At 44.4% G+C, this 24,557-nt stretch overlaps 1 protein-coding gene across 1 annotated transcript; it reads left to right on the plus strand.

Moving 5' to 3' along the window:
- Nucleotides 1–6,773: 6,773 nt before the first annotated feature.
- UTP14A (UTP14A small subunit processome component) lies at nucleotides 6,774–24,197 on the plus strand. The gene is made up of 15 exons (XM_061137886.1): nucleotides 6,774–6,922; nucleotides 7,836–7,914; nucleotides 8,744–8,814; nucleotides 9,294–9,358; nucleotides 10,816–10,958; nucleotides 11,260–11,415; nucleotides 15,830–15,949; nucleotides 16,048–16,142; nucleotides 16,778–16,901; nucleotides 16,984–17,061; nucleotides 17,529–17,919; nucleotides 20,636–21,033; nucleotides 21,766–21,959; nucleotides 22,089–22,188; nucleotides 23,761–24,197. The coding sequence occupies exons 1-15, from the start codon at nucleotides 6,897–6,899 to the stop codon at nucleotides 24,031–24,033; spliced, it is 2,313 nt and encodes a 770-aa protein (XP_060993869.1). The 5' UTR covers nucleotides 6,774–6,896; the 3' UTR covers nucleotides 24,034–24,197.
- The last annotated feature ends 360 nt before the right edge of the window (nucleotides 24,198–24,557 follow it).

Genomic DNA, 24,557 nt, shown 5'->3' on the forward strand with positions numbered 1-24,557 from the left:
AAGGATGTAGCTCTGGAATGGGCAGATTGGAAGAGATGCTATGTGCCAGGTATGTGGAAAGATGCATGGAGCTTCCATGCATCCATCTCCCCACATCAACCCAGAAGTTCTCTAAAACCTGACCTTTCAGGGTTTTATGGAGACTTCATTACACAGGTATAACTGATTAAATCATTGACTCTTGGAGATTGAACGCCATCTTCCAGCCCCCGTCCCTTCCCCAGAGGTCAGGGAGTGGGGCTGAAAGTTCCAACTCCTTAACCATGGTTGGTTTCTTGGCAACCAGCCCCCACCTTTAGGTTACTTAGGGGCTTTCCAAAAGTGGTGGCTCAGATGGTAAAGAATCTGCCTGCAACACAAGAGACCTGGGTTTGATTCCTGGGTCAGGACAATCACCTGGAGAAGGGAATTGCTACCCACTCCAGTATTCTTCTCTGGAGAATTCCATGGACAGAGGAGCCTGGCAGGCTACAGTCCAAGGGGTTGCAAAAGCGTTGGACAGGATTAAGCAACTAACACACTTCCAAAAGTCACCTCACCAACATAAACTCAGGTATGGTTGAAAGGGTCTCCTTATGAATGGCAAAAGGCATTCCTATGGCACAGAAAATTCCAAGGAGGTTGGGAGTTTTGTGCCAGGATCCAGGGACAAAGATCAAATACATTTCTAATTATACAAGGGGATGATAGCTAAAGGGTACAAGGTCTGTTTTGGGAGGTGATGAAAATGTTCTAAATGTATTGTGATGGTGACTGCACAACTGTGTAATTTTACTAAAAACCATTGAATTACACATTTAAAAAACAAAAAGAAATGAATTACTGATATGCAGAATAATCTGAATAAATCTCCAGTGGAAGAATATAAACCCAAGAAGTTGCATCCTATATAATCCCATTTATATAACATGGGGTTGCAAAGAGTCAGACACGACTGAGTGACTGAACTGAACTTAACTGAACATCCTTGACATGACAAAATTATAGCAATGGGGAGCAGACTAGTGATTGATAGGAGTTAAGGAGGAGTCAGGGGTGGGAGGAAAGCTGGTATACTGTAAAAAATCAACATAACTGATAATTGTGGTGATGGAAGCTTTCAGTACCTTGGCTATATCAATATCATTATCCTGGTTGTAACATTGTATTAGAGTTTTGCAAGATATAACCATTAGGGTAAACTGGGTAAAGGATACACTGAATCTTTGTATTACTTCTTGCAACTGTATGTGAATCTATAGTTATCTTAAAATTCAAAGTTTAATACAAAAAATATAAAATGGCACAAGGGATATAAAAGCACTGTCTTAGTTCATTCAGGCTGCAAAACAAAAGATCACAGACAAGGTGGCTTATTAAGAACTGAAACTTATTTCTGGCTATTCTGGAAGCTGGTAGTCCAAGATCAAGGTGCCATCATGGTTATGTGAGAGCCCTCTTCCTGATTCAGGGCCAGCACCTTATCACTATGTCCTCACATTGTGGAGTAGGGCAAGGGAGCTCCCTGGGGTGTCTTTTATAAGGGTACTAAACCCATTCACAAGGGCTCCACCCTCATGACCTATTCACTTCCCAAAGGCCCCACCTCCAAATACCATCATATTGGGGATTAGGATTTCAACATATGAATTTGAGGAGACACAAGCATTCAGACCATAGCAAGCACTCTGTAAATTCTAAAGTTAAAATATTATTATTATTATTATACATCTTTTACAAGAATGAATAACATAGACTAGCATGAATTTTTTCATTCACTAATTCAAAAATACTTATTGAGCCCCTACTATAATCAAGGAATAGGTTAGATGCTGTAGGGTACACAACATCATGAATTTATGGTAAAATCACAACTGTTGGCCATGTTGCAAGTTTTGAGTGAGCCTGGGTCTTTTTTTTTATGAAATGTCAACCAGTTGAAATACAAACATACTTGTGCATGGGGGTGGTATACTTTTATTTTACTGATAATCACTAATAGCTCTAATCAAGATCAAGTGTTCTTATTAAGTTCTCTGGTGGTCTAGAGGTTGGAATTCGGCACTTTCACTACTGTGGCCTGGATTCAATCTCTGGTCAGGGAACTGAGATCCTATCCTCTAAGCTGTGTGGTACAGCCCACCACCCCCCAAAAAAGATCAAGAGTTCTTGACTAATTATCTTTCACAACTTTTCTACCTAACTACACACTTGATTTCTCCACTTAGATATCTTGCTCTCAAACCTCAAAAGTATTAAACTGAACTTTTGGTCTCACTCGCCAAATCTGTCTCTCCATCACTAGTCTTCCCCATCTTAATAATCTACTGGGCTTGTTCAATCCAGTAATGTAGGCATAATCTTCCTTTTTCCTTCACCTCCCACATGTCTCTGGTGAGCCCACCAATGACTCCATCTCCACAGTTACCACGATATTCCAAACCATCATCCTCTCTCCCTATACTACACCATAGCTTCCTGACAGGTCTCTCTGCTTCTACTGGTGCCCAACTCATCCATTCACACCCCAGCTAAAGTGATGTTATCAAAATTTAGATTATGTCACTCTCCTACATAACCCCTTTATTTGTGACCCATTTTATGTAGAGTAACATCCAAATTGTCCCATAGCCTACAAGACCTGGACCCTGACTACCTCTCCATCTGCTGCTATATTTACCTTTTTTTTTTTCACCACCATTCAGTCGCACACTGGCCTTTCAGTTGCTAGAATATATAACAAGCTCTTCCTAATCCAGAAGTCCTGGGTATACACTGTTTCCTTTGCCCAAACACTCATCTTCAGGTTCCCGCAGGGCTGGCCCCCTCTCCTCCTTTAGGTCTCAGCTGTGCCATAATTTCACATAAGAGGGAAATGGGGCAGCAATCTGGTTAGAGCTACGAAAGAGGAGTACCTAGGGGACTTGTCTCAAAGCTGCATTTGCATAGCAAACACACTGTCTTTACTTAGATTAAGTATAAATCAATAAAAAATGTCAATGTTTTCTTAAAATGCTTCTATTCATACTTTATGTAAGATTAAGAGAGCATCATCTGCCCATAAAAATATAATTTGAATTGGCTTGGGGGAAGGAGCAAGCAGTTCCAAATAGATGAAGAAGTAGACAGGACTAAAGAGTTTTTTCATTTTATCTTGAAAGTGATGAGGGTCTATTTGTATTGTTTAAGTAGGGGCATGACATGGTCCAACTTATGTGACTAGATGAGGAGAGACTAATGACTGAAAAGCCAGTAAAACATAATTGTCCTGTGCTGTGCTTAGTCGCTCAGTCATGTCCAGCTCTTTGTGACCCCATGGACTGTAGCCCGCCAGGCTCCTCTGTCCATGGAGATTCTCCAGGCAAGAATACTGGAGTGGGTTGCCATGCCCTCCTCCAGGGTATCTTCTCAACCCAGGGATTGAACCGAGGTCTCTGGCATTTCAGGAAGTTTCATTACCATCTGAGCCACCAAAAAATTAATTATTAGTTAATATTTATCAAGCATTTTAATGTGACAGGTACTATTCTAAGGGCTTGCCATTTATTCCAGTGCTTTATGTATACTAATTCACTTAGTCCTCACAACTATCCAATGTATTATTAGAATTCTCACTTTAAAGATGAGGAAACAAAGGCTTAGAGAGATGACTTACTCAAGAATTACAAAACTAGCAAGCAGCAGAGATAAAATTCAAACACAGAGTCTAGTTCAAAACCCATGCTCTTCATCAGTGTGATTTAAGCTCCCCTTTTCTACAACAGATTACAGCAATACCACAGGCTTGAAATTGCAAGGGTCTGACACAATGGCAATGTCTAAATTTCCAATGGTAGAAAGGTGGTGAGCTGCATGAGAGAGATTTAGGAAGTAGAACTGGCAATGCAAGGGAATCACTGTAAATCATCAGGGAGAGAGGAATCTAAGGTGACTCAGATTTCAGACTTGCCTAACTGGATAGTTGATGGTGCCAGTCATAGAGATGGGAAATACAAAATTCTGACAGAAAAGAGAGAAATCACCAAATACTTCACAGTTGATGTGCCTGAGGAACAAAAATAATTGCTAGATTGCAATCTAAAATACTAGTCTGGAGTTCAAGAAAGAGATCTGGGCTAGAAATGTAGATTTTTGGAGTCCTGATACAAGTGCTGATACAAGTCCTGATATGAAGCATCACTACGAACAAAGCTAGTGGAGGTGATGGAATTCCACTTGAGCTATTTCAAATCCTAAAAGATGATGTTGTTAAAGTGCTATACTCAATATGCCAGCAAATTTGGAAAACTCAGCAGTGGCCACAGGACTGGAAAAGGTCAGTTTTCACTCCAATCCCAAAGAAAAGCAATGCTAAAGAAAGTTCAAACTACCACACAATTGCACTCATCTCACACACTAGCAAAGTAATGCTCAAAATTCTCCAAGCTAGACTTCAACAGCATGTGAACTGAGAACTTACAGATGTTCAAGCTGGATTTAGAAAAGGCAGAGGAATCAGAGATTAAATTGCCAACATCTGCTGGATCATAGAAAAAGCAAGAGAATTCCAGAAAAACATCTTCTTCTGCTTCATTGACTACACTAAAGCCTTTGACTGTGTGGATCACAACAAACTGTGGAAAATACTTAAAGAGATGGGAATACCAGACCACCTTACCTGCCTCCTGAGATGCAGGAGATCAAGAAGCAACAGTTAGAAGTGGACATGGAACAATGGACTAGTTCCAAATTGGGAAAGGAGTACGTCAAGGCGGTATATTGTCATCTTGCTTATTTAACCTAAATGCAGAGCACATCATGTGAAATGCCAGACTGGATGAAGCACAAGCTGGAATCAAGATTGCCAGGAGAAATATCAATAATCTCAGGCATGCAAATGATACCACCATTATGGCAGAAAACAAAGAGTAACTAAAGAGCCTCTTGATGAAAGTAAAAGAGGAGAGTGAAAAAGCCAGTTTAAAACTCAACATTCAAAAAATTAAGATCATAGCATCTGGTCCCATCACTTCATGGCAAATAGATGGGAAACAAAGAAACAGTGACAGACTTTATTTTCTTGGGCTCCAAAATCACTGCAGATGGTGACTACAGCCATAAAATTAAAAGATGCTTACTCCTTGGAAGAAGTGAAAGTCAATCAGTCGTGTCCGACTTTGCGACCCCATGGACTGTAGTCCATGGAATTCTCCAGGCCAGAATACTGGAGTGGGTAGTCTTTCCCTTTTCCAGGTCCATGGAAGAAATGCTATGACAAACCTAGACAGCATATTAAAAAGCAGAAACATTACTTTACTGACAACGGTCCGTCTAGTCATAGCTATTGTTTTTCCCAGTAGTCATGTATGCATGTGAGAGTTGAACCATAAAGAAAGCTGAGTGCCAAAGAATTGATGCTTTTAAACTGTGGTGTTGGAGAAGACTCTTGAGAGTCCCTTGGACAGCAAGGAGATCAAACCAGTAAATCCTAAAGGAAATCAGTCCTGAACATTCACTGAAGCACTAATGCCAACGTTGAAACTTCAATACTTTGACCACTGGAAAAGACCCTGATGCTGGGAAAGATTGAAGGCAGGAAGAGAACGGGACAACAGAGGATGAGATGGTTGGATGGCATCACGGACCTGATAGACATGAGTCTGAGCAAGCTCTGGGAGTTGGTGGACAGGGAAGCCTGTCCTGCTGCAGTCCATGGGGTCACAAAGAGTCAGATATGACAGAGGGACTGAACTGATACAAGTGTTAAAGGCTTAAGAAGACCACATGGTTTAAACAAAGAGCACTGAGTACAGAACCTAAGGAACATCATCATTTAGGGAGTTCGTACATAAGAGATATCCAGCAGAGAAGACATTGGGAAATGGTCATAAAGCTAAGATACCAGGAGAGTGGAGTCATGGGAGCCTAGGATGGAGTTGCAACCATGACAAAATTGTCTTTAACCCCAGTAGAAAGTAGGTTGTATAAGGCCATGGAACATGTGTTTTATTCACCAGTGTATCGCCAGTGCCAAGGGGCCTAGCATACAGTAGTTGCTCCAAAACATTCTCTGAATATCACTAAGAACACAAACCAACAGTATCTAATACCACAGACTTCTGGGAAGACAAAGACCGAGAAGTGTCCCTTTTATTTAGTAACAAGACGATCTTGTCCAGAGTAGGTTCAGCGGAACGGTGGGGTGAAAACAAAATGGGAGAGGCTTCGAAAAAAGAGTGTATTTTTCCGTGTATTACTTTTCTACTTTTAATTAAGGAAAAATTCTTAAAGGTTGATGGGAGAGGAGGAAGCTGCAGCCACAGACACAGCCCATTCTTGAATGAAACTTTATGTAGGAAGTAGGAACCCAGAGCTGCAATTACAAGGGGAAGCGGGGTGACAAAGGATTTTTTCCTTAAGAGGGCAGGAAACTTGCTTTGTTGTCCACCGGCGGATCGCCAGGGTCTTAGCACAATGCTGGTCATTTCCCCGGCGGTCAATAACGCCTCGAGCTGGCTGGCGGCAGGCTCGCAGGACGCTGTCAATCACCGACAGACGCTGGAGCCTCTCCTTTTGGATCAGGCAGGGCCACGAAGGCTCAGCCCGGTCCCCGACAGCGCGGCACCCTCGAGCTAACCTCACCCGCCCGGGCCGCCTGGAAACCCGGGGCCGGGAAGGCGGACGCTGACGCGCTGAAGAGCTGAGAGGTGGGTGGGGAGAGCAGAGCTCCACCCGCTGACACGCTTTTTCCTCCAGACTCCCGATTCCCCGCGGGCGCCTCCCGAACTGCTTAGTTCCTTGCACACCTCGGGGCGGGCCGGAAGTGACGCCGCTAGTCGCGCGTGATTGGCGGAAGCCAAAATTGCTTTGCGGCCGGTACGGAAATCGCTTTCTTTTCGACTTCCGCTCCTGGTCCATGTGAGAGACAGGCTGCTGAGATGAGCGCGAACCAGGCTGCGGAGAGGTGAGGGGTAGCGATTGGGGAGGGGGTCTGAGCCTCGCTGGGGGTCGGTTTTCCCGGCTTTTGAGAAACAGAGGCCATCTATTAGCTGGAGACAGTTGTTCCCCTCCCAGGATCTCACCATTCGTTACTATTTCCATGATCCATCCTTTAAAGCCCTGTTAATTTAATTTGCCCCCTCCGCTCTCCATCTTCTTAGTCTCATCCCTGTTGGTCCTGTTGCGGTTTCTCCCTCTCCAGCTAAGTTAATATGTAGCGCTTTCCTCATCACGTGACTTCTTTTGATGCCGCCGGTGCGGAGCGTTTCCGCCTACTGCGCAGGCAGTGACTTCGTTATAAACTCGCCTTATCTTGGAAACCTTTGTTCATTGGAGTCATCCACGACATTTTAATAAAGTACCTACTTTGCTGAGCAAGCTCCAGCTGCTTTCTTCCAATCCCCTGTTTTTCGATTTCTGAGAACGGGTGATCAAGATGTCACTTTTGAGTAAGCAGCACCTATACAGGTGTCTTCCATGTGGCGGATGCTTAGAAATATTAATAGTGAAGTTGCCTTGCCTCAAGGGCCATCAACAGCATCTTCTGCCACCTTACCTAGGGTCTGACATTTTTATAGCCTCCCAGAGGTCTGTGGGAAATGCAGTCCTAATCACTGAAGAGTGTTAGATCTTTCCATTTTCATGCAGTTCTATATGGGTGTTACTAACACTGCTCACCTTTTAACAGGCGATGCCTGCCTTCTGCAATCCAGATTTTGTGTCTTGGAAAATTTCCAAAGATGTTCAATACTACTTGGTTTGCACCTCTTCCAGGGGATAAGACTGTTCTGTACTGAGAACTGAAGTTATGTTTTCGAGATCATTTGAATATAAGAAAAATTGCTTCAAGTGATAGTATCTCTTTTTATCTCCTTTAGCAACCTTCTGGCTTTGAACCAACAGAAAGAACTAGAGGATTTGCCAAGAGACTACCCCTTGAGCACCAGTGAAGATGAAGTGAGTGACACCTGCTAAACTGCCTTCTCCAGTTTCCCTTCTGTTTCAAAATTAGGGTAGAGGGCACACTTTATGGAAGGAAAAGGGGTGGCAACATTGTTTGTACTTGTTCAGGTCTCACAAATAAATTACAGTTATGGGTTTCCAAATTAGAGCATTCCTATGAAACCTAAGCCAAAATGGCGTAAAACAAAGAAGTGATTACCTTAGGACATACCTGGCTAATGGAAACACAAAATAAATCAAGATAAAGTGTAGATGCTCACAGACACAGTTAAAGCTATGGCAGCTTGATGCTGAGATGCTAAGTGTAGTTTCTGGGGAGGGGGCTCAGTGGTGCCACTTGGAGTGTGTGTGCCATATGATTTCACTATTTCCAAGTTTGGATTTCCATAGAGTTACTTGATTTTCTGACTGAAATATATACATGCATAATTAAGCTGGGCAGCTGCTATATGAATTCCAGCTCTTTATTCTCTTGAGAAAACTACTTAGATTGGCTTTTTTTATGGCAAGATTCCCATGTCAGATCACACTATATATTCTATACAGAAATATTATTCTCATGGCACTTTTCTTAAAACCAGTTAAGACAGAAGTATGGCATTAGCTCCTGATTACTAAGGCTCTATATTCCTTACAGTGGGGAAATCTGGCTTTTTGAAGCAGTTCTTCCTGTTTGAGCTGGAATGCTTGCATGCCAGACCTCATCTGATTTCCCAGTTCTCCACTGACCAAAAGAATGGGAGATTTTACATGGGCCTCAATTTTCATACTGTCTTTTCCCTCCCCTCATCATTCTGATGGTTCTTCCTTTTTCTGTTTCCAGGGGGACAATGATGGAGAAAGAAAGCATCAGAAGCTTCTGGAATCAATCAGTTCACTTAATGGAAAGGATAGGTAGCATTCCCTTCAATATGGACATTTCTAACTAGCTGATTCCATGGGACTTATCTGCAGCTAACATTTACTCAGTGCCGAAGACAACATTTTTCAGCATCATTGTTAAGAGCATGTACTTTGGAGACTGTAGGCAAATCCTCTGCACTTCAGCTTCTTCAAATAGAAAATAAGATTCACATGTCCCAAAGTCACTAGAATAAGTGACAGATCGGGTATTCAGATCCAGACATGTTTGAATCCAAGCCCAATACCTTTTTCACCATGCCTACCTTGCATTGCCTTGTGTTTTTGAGAGGCTGTTTTCATTAAGAGATGGTTAAACTACTGTGTCCAGCTTAGGAAAAGATTTCCTGGTTATTTTGTGACAAAACCTAACTCTAGAATAAACATGAAACCAAAGCATTGTTTGAAGAGAGGTGTTTGTTCCCCAGCAGAATGTATCCATTCTCTATGTATTCTGTTTTGCTTAATTTCAGGCAGAAATTGGCTGAGAGGTCTGAGGCTAGTCTGAAGGTGTCGGAGTTCAGTGTAAGTTCTGAAGGTAAGTTAACAAAGGAAACTGTCTGCATGCACCTTGTGGAATTCCAAAAGCATAATGGTCTACTTCCCCTTGGCGCCCTCTCTCCAGCTATTTTTGATGTGGTTAGTGAATCATACCATACACACTTAACCCATGAGTAGATGAAGAAGGGTAATCAGATGCTCTTGAATTTCTTCCATTTCTAAAAGAAAATGAAAAGGCCACAGTCAAGATCTGCCATAGAGCTTGATGAGCTAACTGTATCTAAGGTGTTTTTTTTTTTTTTTTCTTATGCCCACTCACCTAAGAACCAATTTTTACCCCTGGGTGGGGAAATGATATCACCCCAATTGAGAATATATGATCTAGTAAATAGCAGAGTTGAGATTTTCACTTGATACTGAGTCTAGGTGCCAAATCTTTCCTACTGTATTCACAACTTAGGCAAGGTGAATGAGTTAGGCACTTCCAGTAATCATTACTGTACCCTTTCAGCACTGGTAACAATGTATTCTCCCAAGCTTACCCATTCCGCAAATACTGTACTTCTACTGTGTATAAGTTTCAGGATTGGTTTAGCTACAGAGTAAAGAATAAGTGACTTCCTGGGGCTTATATTCTAAGGCAGTGAAACAGTAAGTGAATTATAACAAAATGATACAGTCGGGTGGCAAAGCGGCTACTTTCCTTTGGCTAGGCATGAATGAAATGCCTCTGAAGAGGCAAAACTTAAACCAAGATCTGAATAACAAGAAAAGTCAAGTATGCAGAGAGAGGGAGTAATGTTCCAGGCGAGGGGGCAGCTGGTACAAAGGCGCTGAGGGAGATAACATGGTTGGCATGTTTGAAGAAGAAGGGCGAGGTCAGTGTGGCTGGACCATCCTCCACTTGCAGGTAACTTGAGGTTGGAGAGGCAGACTAAACCACAGGGTGGTGGTTTAGTCACTAAGAGTCGTGTCCGACTCCTGTGATCCCATGGATTGTAGCCTGCCAGGCTTCTCTGTCCGTGGGATTCTCCAGGCAAGAATACTGGAGTAGTTTGCCATTTCCTTCTCCAGGGGATCTTCCCGACCCAGGAATCAAACCTGGGTCCCCTGCATTGCAGGCAGATTCTTTACCCACTGAGCCGTGAGAATAATGGGGAGCCATTGGAGGACTTTCTGCAGTATCATGACATCCTGTGATTTACAGTTTCAAAACACTGGCTGCTGTGTGAAGAATGAATTGCAGTGGGCAATCGTGGAACCAGAAAGACCAGGAGAAAATCAAATGACTGTTTTAAATAGTTTTCTCTCTTCTACACTTAAACACGTTTGGGGATGTAGGAAAGCAGTGCCATCACTCTGGCTAGTGATGGAAGTAAAAGGGTTATTCCTGCTTCCCTGCACACTTGCCTGGCTGCCAGCACTTTCTGCTAAGGTGATCCTGAGGTTTTGCCTCACTTCTCAGTCTGACCAGAAAGTTTGGCCTTTCTACAGGATCAGGAGAAAAGCTGGTCGTTTCAGATCTGCTTGAGCCTGTTAAAACTTCATCTTCATTGGCTGCTGTGAAAAAGCAGTTGAATCGAGTGAAATCGAAGAAGACTGTAGAGTTACCACTTCACAAAGAAGAGATTGAGCGGGTAAGTCAAAGAAAATGTGGTCCACCAAGGGGAAGAAACTGACCAAGAAAAAAAGGGCAAGATGAGAAGCGGGGAAGGCCTGAGAAGTGGGAGGGGGGCAAGTTGTGGTTGCCTCACCTTGGAAAAGATTAAAACTAATCTCAGGGCAAGTGCAGTCCTGAGAAGTAAGTAAGAGCTAATCTCTAGCATCCTGATTCTTTCTTGGACTGAGTAACATGGCCTCCTAATTTCCTGCTGGTTCTTTTAAGTTTAATGATTCATTTCGTGGCTCTTTCTTTCTGTGTGCTTTTGCCTGTTTCAGATACACAGAGAAGTGGCATTCAATAAAAGCTCCCAAATCCTCTCCAAATGGGATCCTGTCGTTCTGAAGAACCGGCAAGCAGAGCAGCTGGTTTTTCCCCTGAGCAAGCCCCAGTCAGCCTTTGCTCCCATCGAACATGTGGTCAGTGGCTGGAAGGTTAGTGCCCCTTGAAAGGTGAGGTCACACAGCGTGGACATTGCAGAGCCTGCCGTTGGTCTTGTTAGACATGTTAAGCAGGAATGGTCAGCTGTGGTCATTTTGGTTGAGTGATTAGAAAGGGAGGGGGTGGGAGAGCAAGATTCATAGGCAGTAGCTCACCCTTCCTCAGCTTGGCGTGCCCCCTGCATGGTTGTTGTTGTTTAGTCCCTGAGTTGTGTCTGACTCTGCCGCCCCATGGACTGTAGCCCGCCAGGCTCCTCTGTCCATGGGGTTTCCCAAGCAACAATACTGGAGCAGGTTGTCATTTCCTTCTCCAGGGGATCTTCCCAACCCAGGGATCGAACCCACGTCTCCTGCAGTAGCAGGCAGATTCTTTACCACCAGAGAGGTAGTCTGAGCCACCAGGGAGCCCCCCCCCCCAACATACACATGATTATCTCCATGTTTTTGTGTGACGATATCTGAGTTGCTAATAGAGAAGGAACATCATGATGTTTTCTTTTTCACACGCTGGTTTTTTAAAAGCTTTTACAGCCAGCATTCTGATCTGGGGAGAGTCAGGAACCTGGCAGCATTAATGATGCCTTAGGCGGGATATATGAGCAGCAGAACCGAAGTTCACTTGAAAAGGAACACCACATTAAAATATAGCAGATTGGTGATAATGACTAGAATCTTAGCAAGTAACTCATTATGACTGAGCTGCAGAAAATAAAAATTATATTTTAGAGCTGGGTTTCCCAAGCACTGATATCAGGCAAATTTTTCAATCATCTGAACTGTAAGGATAATTGTGAATGTGGTGATGTGGGGTTGTCAGCTCTTTTTTATTATGAAGTTATTCTTTCCACTTTAATGGTGTTGAAATAGCTTATCTGTTATGAAATGGTGGTGGTGGTAAATGATGGGGCCAGAGGTGGAACAGTAGTTATGCCAATGGCAAAATTAAAGTTAGTAATCCCATGTTGTCCGTGAAGTGTCAGTGTTTAGTCTGAACAACTTCAGAACAGATAGCCTTTCTTTTCCAATACACCATTGGTTATGGAGTCTATAAGGGGGTGTTCTGTTTTCAGCAGAAAGACAGTCCAAAACAGCAGCACCTAAACCCCGGATAGATGGTTTCTCTGCTTTCTGTAAATCCCAAAATGGTGTAGTATGTGTCAGGAAGTTGAGATAAGTAAAGCTCATCAAAGTAAACATGGCTTGCTGCCATAGCTAGACATTGAGCAAGGTGTTGCTTATTATGGGGATAAACTCTGTTTCTGATGTTGTTATTGAAAGTCACCACCATTCTCTTTCTAGGATGCTTCCTTTTCCACATGAAAATGAGATCAGGTTTAAAGTGTGGCTGCAGGATGGAAGGGAGACTTTAGGAAAAAAATTTAAAGAGGTAATACAATTTGCAGGATTTGAAAATAAGTATAGAAGAAATGAGCATTTGACCCCACCCCTGTCCCCCATCTGCTCATTTTTACCCCCATACTCCCACCCAGAGGTCACCACTCCTACAAGTTATTTGTTCTTATTAAATTAAAAGTTTTATGGATATATTTATGTTTATCTCATTTTTTAAGATAAAAAAAGTAGTAGTAATCTACTCCACACTGTTCTGCACCTTGCTTTTTCCAAATGCTGGTGTGATTTTGGAGGTGACAGGCAAATGCCAAATTGGTCATTAAAGATGAGATGGTCGGGGAGGGGTTGCACTGAGAATGGTGCAGCCAGTCTGAGGTTCATTTTTGAGAAATTATACCAACATGGCACAGAGAAGTCAGGGGGTCCTTGGTGGCTAGTAGCACCTTAGAGGCCAGAGCCCAGGGGCTAGCAGTATACTAGTGTTCCTGGAAATAAAGAATCTAAAAAGTCAGCACTTACAGTTTTGGTCCAGCTACCTAAAATTCCATTTGACTCTAGCTGAGAAGCGTTAAAGAGGATAATGTGTGAGAAAGCATTTGTAAACGGCAAAGTGCTAGAAATGAGGTAAGGTAATTTACCACCCTCTCCCTCCTTCCCTCCCCTAGCAGCTGGCACCACCATTTCCAGAAGTGTCTCCTCAAAACCTTCCTTTCTCAGCGTGCTTGGGGGTGGGGCTGGGGGGTGTTGGCAGGGTCTGGTTGCTAGGAAATAGCACATGCCCCTCTGAGAGGTGGGCAGACCACAGTATACGCCAGACAGCCTTTTAAATGCTATGAAAAGATGGTAAAGAAACCTCTTTGACTTACAGGACAAACTGATTTTATTAAAAATCAAATCCACTGAATTTAAACTTTACAAAAATGAAGTAAACCTTGTCAGCTGATGAAGAACATGCTTTGGAAAGCGCTGGTCCCTGTTCTGTCTCCCTCTTCCCTACTACCTTCCTGAAACTTCTTTCCAAATGCATTAGTGAGGGGCCTCCCAATGGCCACATCCCAGGTCCTCTGCGTCTTCAGCCTATTTGACACCGTTAACATATCGTGATTAAAACTGCTGCCTTGGAACTTAGGCTTGTCGTTGTTTTCGTGTCTGTTTTGGTTTTTATCTGACTTTCTTAGTCCTTTTTTATTCTTGGGCTGTAAATACGGTACAGATCACTGTCAACTCCTGATTTCTGGACCCCTGTTCCACGTGACTCACAGGCCTCGCCTGGGTCTCCCCAGTGCACCTAAAGTTGACACACAACAAAGTACGCCTAGTATTTTCCTTCCCCAGATACCTAAGCTGTACTATGACCTTCATGCTGTCCCTCAGTCAGCGACATAACTCCTCCCCTCAACTGCCAGCCCACACAGGGTGTGAGTCCTGTAATTCTGTCTCACAGCCCTGGTTCCTTGTCTCATTTTCATTTGACACTTTCCATAGAACCCCTTACACAGTCACCAGGCTTTTCTCTCCAAAACACAGCACCAGTTGTCACTTTTCTGCCTAAAATCCTTCAAAAGGCTCTCCACTTACAGAATAAGACAGAAGTACCTCGCATCTTAGCTACACTAGGCAATGCATTGTTCCCTAACATATCTTTCCCTTCCCTAGATCTGTGTTTTGCTTATACACATCTCTCCCTTTAGTTTTTTTTCCCCTCCTTGTAGAATTGTGCTGATGCCTCAAAGCCTAATTCAAAAAGTCTCTTCATTCTCCAAGCCTACCCCATCTCCTACTCAGAATTGTTCCTTCCTCTGTGATTACTCCTATGAACTTTTAACCCATCATGTTGGTGGTGGTGCAGTGGCTCTTTCCTCTGAAAGGCTATGAGCTCTATGAGGACAGGAACTATCTTAATTAATTGTGTATTCCTAGCACCCCACACAAGTGCCTGGAATGTAGCTACAATCAATAAGTGTTTGTAAATTGAATTGAATCAGAGGGAGATTACAACATTGTAATATAAATCACTTTGTAGCCTGTGATTGATCACTACTGCAAATACTAAAAATGGAAGAACATGCACCTTTACTATTCAGTAGAATAGGTTTATGGTTCGATCAGTAGGGTAGTGTAACATGGGATGATGTGTGTTTATGCATTTGTTCAGATATTTGTAAGTTTAACACTGACTGTGATATATATGGCTTTTCAAGAAAACCACATAAAACATGTGCATGAGGTTTGAAACTGGCTCTTGCCCAGGGCTATCTTTATGCCTTGCCAAAGTGGACCATGACATGATCAGCCTGATTATTTTAGCCATCCTTACAATATCAGTCAAGCAGCAAATGGGGTCTTTTGTTGACATGTGAAGTCACTGGTTCACAGTCCATTTTGTTTCATTAGCGTAGACACCACCTAGCATGCAAAGTTATCTGGGAAGTGAGGCATCAGAGCCAAGTTAAAAATTGACTAGAGTTAAATTTGAACTGTCAGGAAGCAGGCTAATTACCTGGAGGTCATTTTGTTAAAGGCGGTGTCTTTTTGTGCTCATCTTAAGACCTAACCTCCCCTTTCCTCTAGAAATATTCTTAAAGGGAGACTGATACAGATCTGAGGTCCCTAACTTTGTGTTAAGAGTAATCTGCTTCAAATATACATAAGAATTCAGGGACCGTTTTGTTTTGCAACTCTCTAGACTGACAATTTGGTACTGCTGTTCCTCTGTCCTGCAGGCATTTACCTTAAGAGCATCCTGCTTTGATTCTTAAGAGAATGGTATTGTTTTATATACATTGTTCATCTGAACACAGAGTGATTCCCTCAGTAATATTAGAGAGTAACCTCAGAGGCCCCTTGCTGAAGTTACCTTAAATCAGAATAAAATGTAAGGCTTTATCTGCACCCTTGAACAGCAAGCCTAGAACCCCCTTCTTTTTCTGTAACAACCCATCCTGTCCAGTTTGTGATTCCAGTCACTGTGTCAGAGTAGATGGCCAAAGGATTGTAAAGAGGGAGACTCTAGGAGCATGACTTAAGACTTAGAGTGTTCTGTTACCTCCTTAAGGCAGGAACTCCCCTGGAGCAGGAGATTTTTAATCTTCTCCATAAGAACAAACAGCCCGTGACAGACCCTTTACTGACTCCCGTGGAAAAGGCCTCTCTCAAAGCTATGAGCCTGGAAGAGGTAAGTGTGCTGAGCCCTTTGATCCACCCAGGCATGCTCTGTTTCTCCCGGCATTTGCCATCAATCCTAGGGGTCACTGTAAATGTCATTCGTTGTAGGTAAAGATGCGCCGAGCAGAGCTTCAAAGGGCCCGGGCCCTGCAGTCCTACTATGAGGCCAGGGCTCGAAGAGAGAAGAGAATCAAAAGCAAAAAGTAAGGAAGCCCCTGTGAACCAGCCTTGGGTTCCATGGGAAAGTGGCATGGCTAACCACAAGTCCTTAGGAGAGAACTTTTCCCATGGCAGCTGTGGGGTCCTGTAGGAAAAGTCCCAAAGAGGGGTGACTGGCCTCTTTTTTCCTCAAACCAACCTCAGAGAGTTTTGCCCACTTCAGCGGTGCCTGCTCCTCTGGCTTTGGCTTCCCATCTTGGATTTGCTAAAAACAGGACTGTTAAATAAATAAATGAACAGGACTGTTAAGTTACTTTCACTGCTTTCCAGGGCATCACGGAGTGGTTCTGCTGAATGAGCTGTGACTTCAACAGCTGTGAAGCCAATAGGGCTTCCTTCCTGCTTTTTTTGCCTTTTGGGATCATGTTCTGCTCTTCCCTTGTGTTTGTGCTCTAGAAGTGGAGGGGACTCATTTGTGGAGGTCTGCCCCTGGGGGCTGCAGGGACTGAGGGTCCCACCAAGCCTCGCAGGTCTCCAGCCGGCTCCCTGAAGTCAGCTAGCTCTGTGACGTCCAGTCCATCCCTGGCACTAGAAGACCCCTCGTGTGGTGGGGGAGCTTACATGTGTGGCACCAGTGGTTCAGCTCTATCTCTTCCTTCATGCCTCTCTCACCCTATAGGTATCACAGAATTCTGAAGAAAGGAAAGGCCAAGCAAGCCTTAAAAGAGTTTGAGAAGCTACAGAAGGTCAATCCTGCTGCGGCACTGGAAGAACTGAAAAAACTTGACAAAGCCAGAATGATGGTGAGGCTGCCTCTGGCCCCCAACCCTTGAACCTGCTTTCCCTAGAAAGCAATAAGGAGCTCACTGTGCCCTTTCTTTCCAGGAGCGAATGAGCCTTAAGCACCAGAACAGTGGGAAATGGGCAAAATCAAAGGCAATTATGGCCAAATATGACCTGGAGGTAAGACACCATCAGGGTGAAAGATATGGAATTGGAGGGAGGAAAGGCAAAGCAGTCCATAAGGATGCTAGCAGAAGCAGAGTTGGGAAAAAAAAAACCATGTGGATGAATGGAAAACCAGGAATCTAAAAAGGCATCAGAAAATTTCTAAGGCAGAGAGGAAAATGACCAGAAACAAGGTGGAAAAGGAGAGATGAAAGGGAAACAGCACCAAAGGCAAGTCCAGTTAAAGAAGAGAGGAGTTGTGTGTTTAAAAAAAAAAAATAAACACTTGTTTCACATGTCGATTCCTTGAGAACAAAGAATTTGTCTTCCATTTTGTTCCATACCTGTTAACACAATGGTGTATAAGCAGTTTAAATGGTAGGTACCAGGAAGATTGAGAGGAGGAAGCTCTGAGGAATGGACTGGGAGAGGTGTGACTGCGGTCACTAATGACAGGCGCTCGTGCTATGCCTTTCCCCCAGGCTCGCCAGGCTATGCAGGAACAGCTGGCCAGGAACAAAGAGCTGACGCAGAAGGTCCGGGCAGCCTCTGAGAGTGAGGAAGAGGAGGAAGGCCAGGAGGAAGAGGAAGAACCTCTTGTCCCTGACATGGTGAATGGGGTGCAGATAAAGGCAAATGGACTGAACCCCTGGATGTTGCGGAATCACTTCAGTGATGCCAAAGAGGCTGAGGTCCAGAAAGACCTGGAAGATCCTGCTGAGCCTGAAGCCCAGCAGACTTCTGAAAGTGAGGAAGAAAGAGCAGTGGTGGAAGAAGAAACTCTCTTGAAAGAATTTGAGGAACGGCGATCACTTAGACAGAAGTCTGAGCTCAACCACGTGGCGGAGCCAGTGCACAGGCCTGTAAGAAAGGGTGAGCAGTGGTACACCACAGGGGGGGCTGCCTGATGCTGTTGCTCTTGGCCAAAGAGGAAAACTGTGCCCGCCCACCCGCTGCAGAGATTAGGCTCTAGGGCCTTTCAAGAGAGTGCCATGGGTCCCTGAAGAGAAAATATATTCATTATGACCGTTTTTCTTCAAAGGCATTTCATAAGTGGGCATCCGCATGGCTCTAGAGTGTGTGTTCAGTCTTCAGAAAGACAGAAGTACCCCATCCTTGAAGGAGGGGCGGGAGTTAACATCACTGGGACCCGCAAGCCAGAGAGCGGTGCATGTGGTGGGCTGGCAAATCTGAAAATCGTTCACGCCCACAGACGCAAAGGTGTATTTTGAGATATTATGAAATGTCTTCAGATCATCACTGCAGTTGTCTGCTTTGTTCGGGGAGGAGGAGTGGCATTTTTAGCACTCTGTTAATGCTGGTTGATAGTTGATGTGGGGTGCGACTTTCTTGACAGGAGTGAATGACTGACTACAAGGTACAGGGTAAATTAGAATTGTTACCCCATGCTCAGACTCGATTTGCATATTATATATATTAGCAACCTTGGCACCTTTGAGGCAGGTTGGAGTTCCCATTCTGGGGACAAAGCAGGGCGTTATAAAGCCTGCTCAGGAAACTAACTGCACTCAGTAATCACCTGGTCTTGTCAGATTCTCTGGTCCACTTATATTTCATGTAAGAATAATGGATGCATTTACATGACAACAAGATTCTGTTTTTCCATGGCTTAAAAAAAATTTTTTTAAGCTGTTGTTTAGAATGTATTAGGGGACCTTTACTTGAGGTTTTCAGCTAAAGAGTTCCAGGGTTAGAATTTATAAGCAGCCACTTCCAAGAGGATTGTAGAAAGCACTAGCCACAGGCCAGGATGGTTCCTCCCAGACCCCTCAAAAACTGCCTGTCTAGTGAAATATATCAAACAGTTGGTTGTGGAATGAAAGGTAGATAAGAGACGTGGGTTCGATCCTTGGGTCAGGGAGATCTCCTGGAGAAGGACATGGCAACCCACTCCAGTATTCTTGCCTGGAGAATCCCACAGACAGAGGAGCCTGGCAGGCTACAGGCCATGGGGTTGCAAAGAGTCTGATATGACTGAAGCAACTTAGCACATACAGATGATAAATATGAAAGATCTCAAACCTTTGGGGAAATAGTATCCTAAAATAGTGGGAAGGCATGGACCCCAAACAAAATGAGCAAGGAAAGTTGATCCTTGACAGTAAACACACACATCCTCAGGCCAGATCTTAAGTAGCTTGCGCCATTGACTTCAAGCCAGAGCTAGAGAGAAGGATGAACTTGGGAATAGGAGCGACTTGAGTCAACGCAGGGTACAGTCTAGAAGCATGTCACGGCCATGTCTCCCTCGGGGCTCTCGGACTAGTGGTGTTTGCTCTGCTCAGATAGCCCTGGTGGCTGGAAAGTGCGAGCTACTTGACTGCCACAGCAGGTTGTGAGATGCTGCTTTAAGGTAAAACAATGCTGGATTCAGTTTTTACAAGTAGAAAATTACAGTGTAAATTACAAATAGGACGTCACAGTTTTTAGAAATTAAGAAATTACAAATAATATTGTGTTGGCCAAATAGTTCCTTTGGGTTTTTCCCATAAGCTGCAACAGAAAAATCTGAGCGTTTTGGCCAACTCAATAAATGACAACGAAGTTGCTTTTAGAAGCCAGTTGCTAAAACGGCTTTTTTATTTTTTATTATTATTTTTTATTTATTTATTTACTTTTTTTTATTTATTTTTTCAGTGGGTTTTGTCATACATTGATATGAATCAGCCATAGATTTCCACGTATTCCCCATCCTGATCCCACCTCCCACCTCCCTCTCCACCCGATTCCTCTGGGTCTTCCCAGTGCACCAGGCCCGAGCACTTGTCTCATGCATCCCACCTGGGCTGGTGATCTGTTTCACCATAGATAATATACATGCTGTTCTTTCGAAACATCCCACCCTCACCTTCTCCCACAGAGTTCAAAAGTCTGTTCTGTACTTCTGTGTCACTTTTTCTGTTTTGCATATAGGGTTATCGTTACCATCTTTCTAAATTCCATATATATGTGTTAGTATGCTGTAATGTTCTTTATCTTTCTGGCTTACTTCACTCTGTATAATGGACTCCAGTTTCATCCATCTCATTAGAACTGGTTCAAATGAATTCTTTTTAATGGCTGAGTAATATTCCATGGTGTGTATGTACCACAGCTTCCTTATCCATTCATCTGCTGATGGGCATCTAGGTTGCTTCCATGTCCTGGCTATTATAAACAGTGCTGCGATGAACATTGGGGTGCACATGTCTCTTTCAGATCTGGTTTCCTCAGTTAAAACGGCTTTTTTAATAAAAATGTGGAATTTGGAGTGATCCTCCCAAGTAGATAGAGCCTGCTCTCTGGGCAAATTAAGCCATGGCTCCACTTATACAGAGTCACTGGCAAAGCTGGAAACAGGACCCAGAACACCTGCTTCCTAGAGTGCTGCTTTTAACTCCTAAACTCCATTGCCTGTGACTTGACAGGTAGTGAAATCACCAGGAGATCCAATGAATGGCATCTTCTCTTGCCCATTTGTCGTCATTAGCCTGTCTCCTCTGGTGCCCCATGCCCAGCAAGAGGTCAATAAATGCTGGTGAGACACAACCCACCCTACTTTTCTGACACCTTTCATTGCTTCCCCCAGATCCTAGCAGCCAGGAGGTGCTGTCCGAATTAAGGGCACTGTCTCAGAAGCTCATCACGGAGAACCATCAGTCAGGGAAGCAAGAACTGAGTTCAGCGAGGACAGCTCAGAGAGAGGAACCTGCCAGGGAGGAAGAGGAGCCCATGTTGCTGCAGAGGCCAGAGAGAGCTCAGACTCTGGACGAGCTGGAGGAGCTGGGCAGAGAAGGGTGTGTGGAAAACAAGGAGCTTCCCAGAACTGCAGTGGAAGGGCTGCAGTTGGAGAAGAATCTAAGTAATCATATTGGCGCCCCCAAGGAGAAGAAAAGGAAGGAACAAATGATTGATCTCCAGAACCTCCTAACCACAAAATCGCCTTCCGTGAAGTCCTTGGCAGTTCCTACGACTGTACAGGAGTTGGTGAGCAGAGCCGGGGTCGTGGGGGGCGGGAATCAGAGCTGGCGTGGAAGGTGTCCTTCCTGCGCGAGCAATAGAATCAGAAGTTTTGTGCTGGGGGCACATGGCGGTAGTTGAGAGGTCCGGAATAGTACTGCCCAGGCTGGTCCCAGCGACAGCTTCATAGATGCAAATACGTAAGTGCCGCTGAGACTCCCTCATCTTAAATTCTGAGCCACCACATCCTCCCTGGGGTGACTCTAAAGCCCTCAGAGGACAGAGGGACTCACTCAAAGCTCTGACCAGATGCCAAGCAGGACAACTCAAAGGTGAGTGAGTCAGTGAGCTGTTGACGGTGTTTTGCTCTACTCAATGGGATCTCAAATGGTCTGGGGTTCCCTGATTAAGTCATTGAAACTGCTCAAGTGAGGAGACCCGGTCTTTTCAGGGATATAAACTGAAGGACTCCCACATTCTGGCCAGGCCCACTTGGAGCTCCCCCTCCTGATGCTGACTGGTTCCTTCCTCCACCCTACAGCTTCCTTCTTGAAAGTTTTAAATTGTGTCCTATGATAATGAGCTAGGGATATTTACCCTAGAGAGAAGATCAGAGCTTGGTTGGCTGCCGATGTGTTTGTAGTGCAAGACCATCGTTGTTCCGCACTTCCCCCTAGAGGGCGCTAAAATGTCACAACCCAACCATCTTGCCACAAACCTCGGCTCAGGAGGCAAGACCTAACTGTTGTTTCTTCCCAGGAAGATGAAGGAGAGAGAGATCAAAGGCAGATGATAAAGGAAGCTTTTGCTGGGGATGATGTCATCAGAGACTTCTTGAAAGAGAAGAGGGAAGCTGTGGAGGCGAGTAAGCCGAAGGACCTGGACCTGACTCTGCCTGGCTGGGGCGAGTGGGGTGGTATGGGCCTGAAGCCCAGTGCCAAGAAGAGACGCCGGTAAGAACAGGAAAGAAAGCCCGTCAGAAGGGCACCAGGTTCTCCCACTTCACCCTCACGTGTCCTCTCTGCCCTTTTGACTAAGTCCTTAATGCTCTTAGTCAGACACCCTGCTGTTCTGCTTTCCAGGTTTCTCATTAAAGCCCCTGAGGGTCCTCCAAGGAAAGACAAGAATTTGCCAAATGTGATTATCAATGAGAAGCGGAACATCCATGCAGCAGCTCATCAGGTGAGGGATAGAGAGCAATTTAGCAGCCTCCTCTTCCGCTGCCTGGCTCTGCTCCTTGGGAGGAGTATCCTACTGCTCTGTGGTCAAGAGGGGTGTGTGATCTTGACCACAGATCAGATCTATTCTTGTTTTCACTGACTCTGAGATGAATAATTCCCCAGATTGACTCTGCTGTTTTAATTACTGGGTGGGTGGGTTAAAATTGAATCTTTGCAGCATTGGTGAGGCCCCCAAATTTGCATTTTCAGCCAGTACCCCAGAAAATGCTAATGCAAATGGGTCTCACAAAACTAACAGTTGCCATTCTTCAGGCTTGTGCTTATAATCCAGGTAATGTTTGGAGGCTATAGGTTTAACCTACGTCCTAAGAAAAATGAAGACCAACTTGTTCAGGACAGTGAAAGGATGTAAAACTGTATCATATGATAATGAGCTAGGGATGTTTACCCAAGAGAAGAGCAAACGAGCACAATCATGGCCTTCAACTCTGTTGAAGGCTTTCGTGTGGAGTGCAGCCACATAACATAGAAGTTAGAGGAAAAGTAAGATTCCCATTCAAGGAAAAACTTTCTGCTGGTCCAAAGAGAAAGGGTTGCTCTGGGGGTGTGAGCATACATAGGGGGGACTTGGGAATGAGATGGGACTCAGTGACCTTTATGTTCCCTTCAGTTCTGAAAATCTATGACCCCGTGATAATCTATGACCATCTACCCTAGTCAGTTTAATATTGAAATAAGTTGTATTTTTCATTCTAAAGAGGGGGGAGCTATTTAATAGGTACAGAAGAGAGGAGAAAAATATGATTTCAATAATACTTTGTCAACCCCACTAAGACCCTCCCTTAACCTAAAGAATCTGTGTCCTTCACTACCACCAGGACCGCCTAGCAGTACTCAAGCTTCTCTTTGAGTGTTCCATTGAGTATCTCCAGAGACTACTGATTGTAACTTCCCCATTTTTCTGCTTATGTCTTTTTCCTCCTCTTTGGCCTTTGGGGAAGCATTTAAAGATTATTTAAGTCTGAAACCAGCACTTTGGTGGAGTGCAAAAGAGTCCTGGGCAAAGAAATGAGACTTGGGAAGAGCATGAAGCTGAGTGTAGTAGCCTGGTGGAGTTCAGGATTTGGGAGTAAATCTTTGGGTTCCTTAAAACATCAATGCTATGAATCAAGGGGAGGAGAAGGAGGGGGATGAAGAGGCAGGAGAGGCGCAGATACATCCGTACTTAGATGTCTGTCGGTCACAGTGCTATATAGGAAGACCCGCTGGGGGCCAGCAACCCTGCAGCTAATTAGTGTTCCTCTTGCCACAGGGACCTTGTTGGGATGGTTTTTCATTCCTCCATTGTTGGGCAAGCCTGGGGGAAGGGTGTTTCTGATCCCAATTAGGCCCCCTCCCAAATGTCATCAAGCAGCTTGGCACTCCTAAAGTTGGATGGGTGCAAGGGCATACCTAGCTCCACTCACCACAGCCATCATGTAGGACTGAGGCTTATGTGCTAAAACTACCTGGCCAGGTGCCATTAGAGTTTACAGCCTTGGCTCAGGCCAAGTCACTCTGCCTTCCTTTCCAGGTGCAGGTGCTTCCGCATCCATTCACACACCATCAACAATTTGAGAGGACCATCCAGACCCCCATAGGATCTACATGGAACACCCAGAGGGCCTTCCAAAAGCTGACCATGCCCAAGGTTGTCACCAAACCAGGCCATATCATTAAGCCTATCAAAGCAGAGGATGTGGGCTACCGATCTTCCTCAAGGTCGGACCTCTCTGTCGTACAGAGGAATCCAAAACGACTCTCCATACGTCACAAAAAACATCTGGAGAATAACTGTGTGGATTGAATTGCTGAAGTAGTGACACCTTGGTGCCAGGAACCTATAGCCCCGACTGTTCCTCCACTGGCCTGGTTTTACTTGGAGCTGCAAGATGATTCCAAAACAAGCTTAGCACACCGTGGGTGTAGTTAAGCCATGTTTTAGAAATAAAGGCATTTTTATCTATTTAACTGGAATGTTTACTATGTTGTTATTTTCTTACCAAGGACTAAGTTGTCCTAAATGGGACTGGAGGGAAGTTACCCTAGCCTGTGACCTTAAGTCCATATCAGATATAACGGTAAATAATCAGTTTAAAGAGTCAGAGATAGTAACTAAATATTGTATATTCTCAACCTCTGAACCTAGCAGCAGTATGCACAAATCAGGCAATTGGATTCTGCTCTGGGCTAGTCTGGAGCTTCCCAGGTGGCGCTAGTGGTAAAGCACCCACCTGCCAATGCAAGAGATTTAAGAGACACAAGAGACACAGGTTCAGTCCCTGGGTCAGGAAGATTCCCTGGAGGAAGGCATCGCAAACACTCCAGTAT

The sequence above is a fragment of the Dama dama genome, chromosome X (genome assembly GCF_033118175.1).
Source record: "Dama dama isolate Ldn47 chromosome X, ASM3311817v1, whole genome shotgun sequence".
In the NCBI taxonomy this organism is placed as follows: Eukaryota; Metazoa; Chordata; class Mammalia; order Artiodactyla; family Cervidae; genus Dama; species Dama dama.

Bases quoted from the DNA above. Each gene is read 5' to 3' on its own strand.
- UTP14A (XM_061137886.1), top strand. From the start codon at position 6,897: ATGAGCGCGAACCAGGCTGCGGAGAG. The intron at 8,815-9,293 runs GTAGCATTCCCT...GCTTAATTTCAG, and splicing joins TCACTTAATGGAAAGGATAG to GCAGAAATTGGCTGAGAGGT. The intron at 22,189-23,760 runs GTGAGGGATAGA...CTTCCTTTCCAG, and splicing joins TCCATGCAGCAGCTCATCAG to GTGCAGGTGCTTCCGCATCC.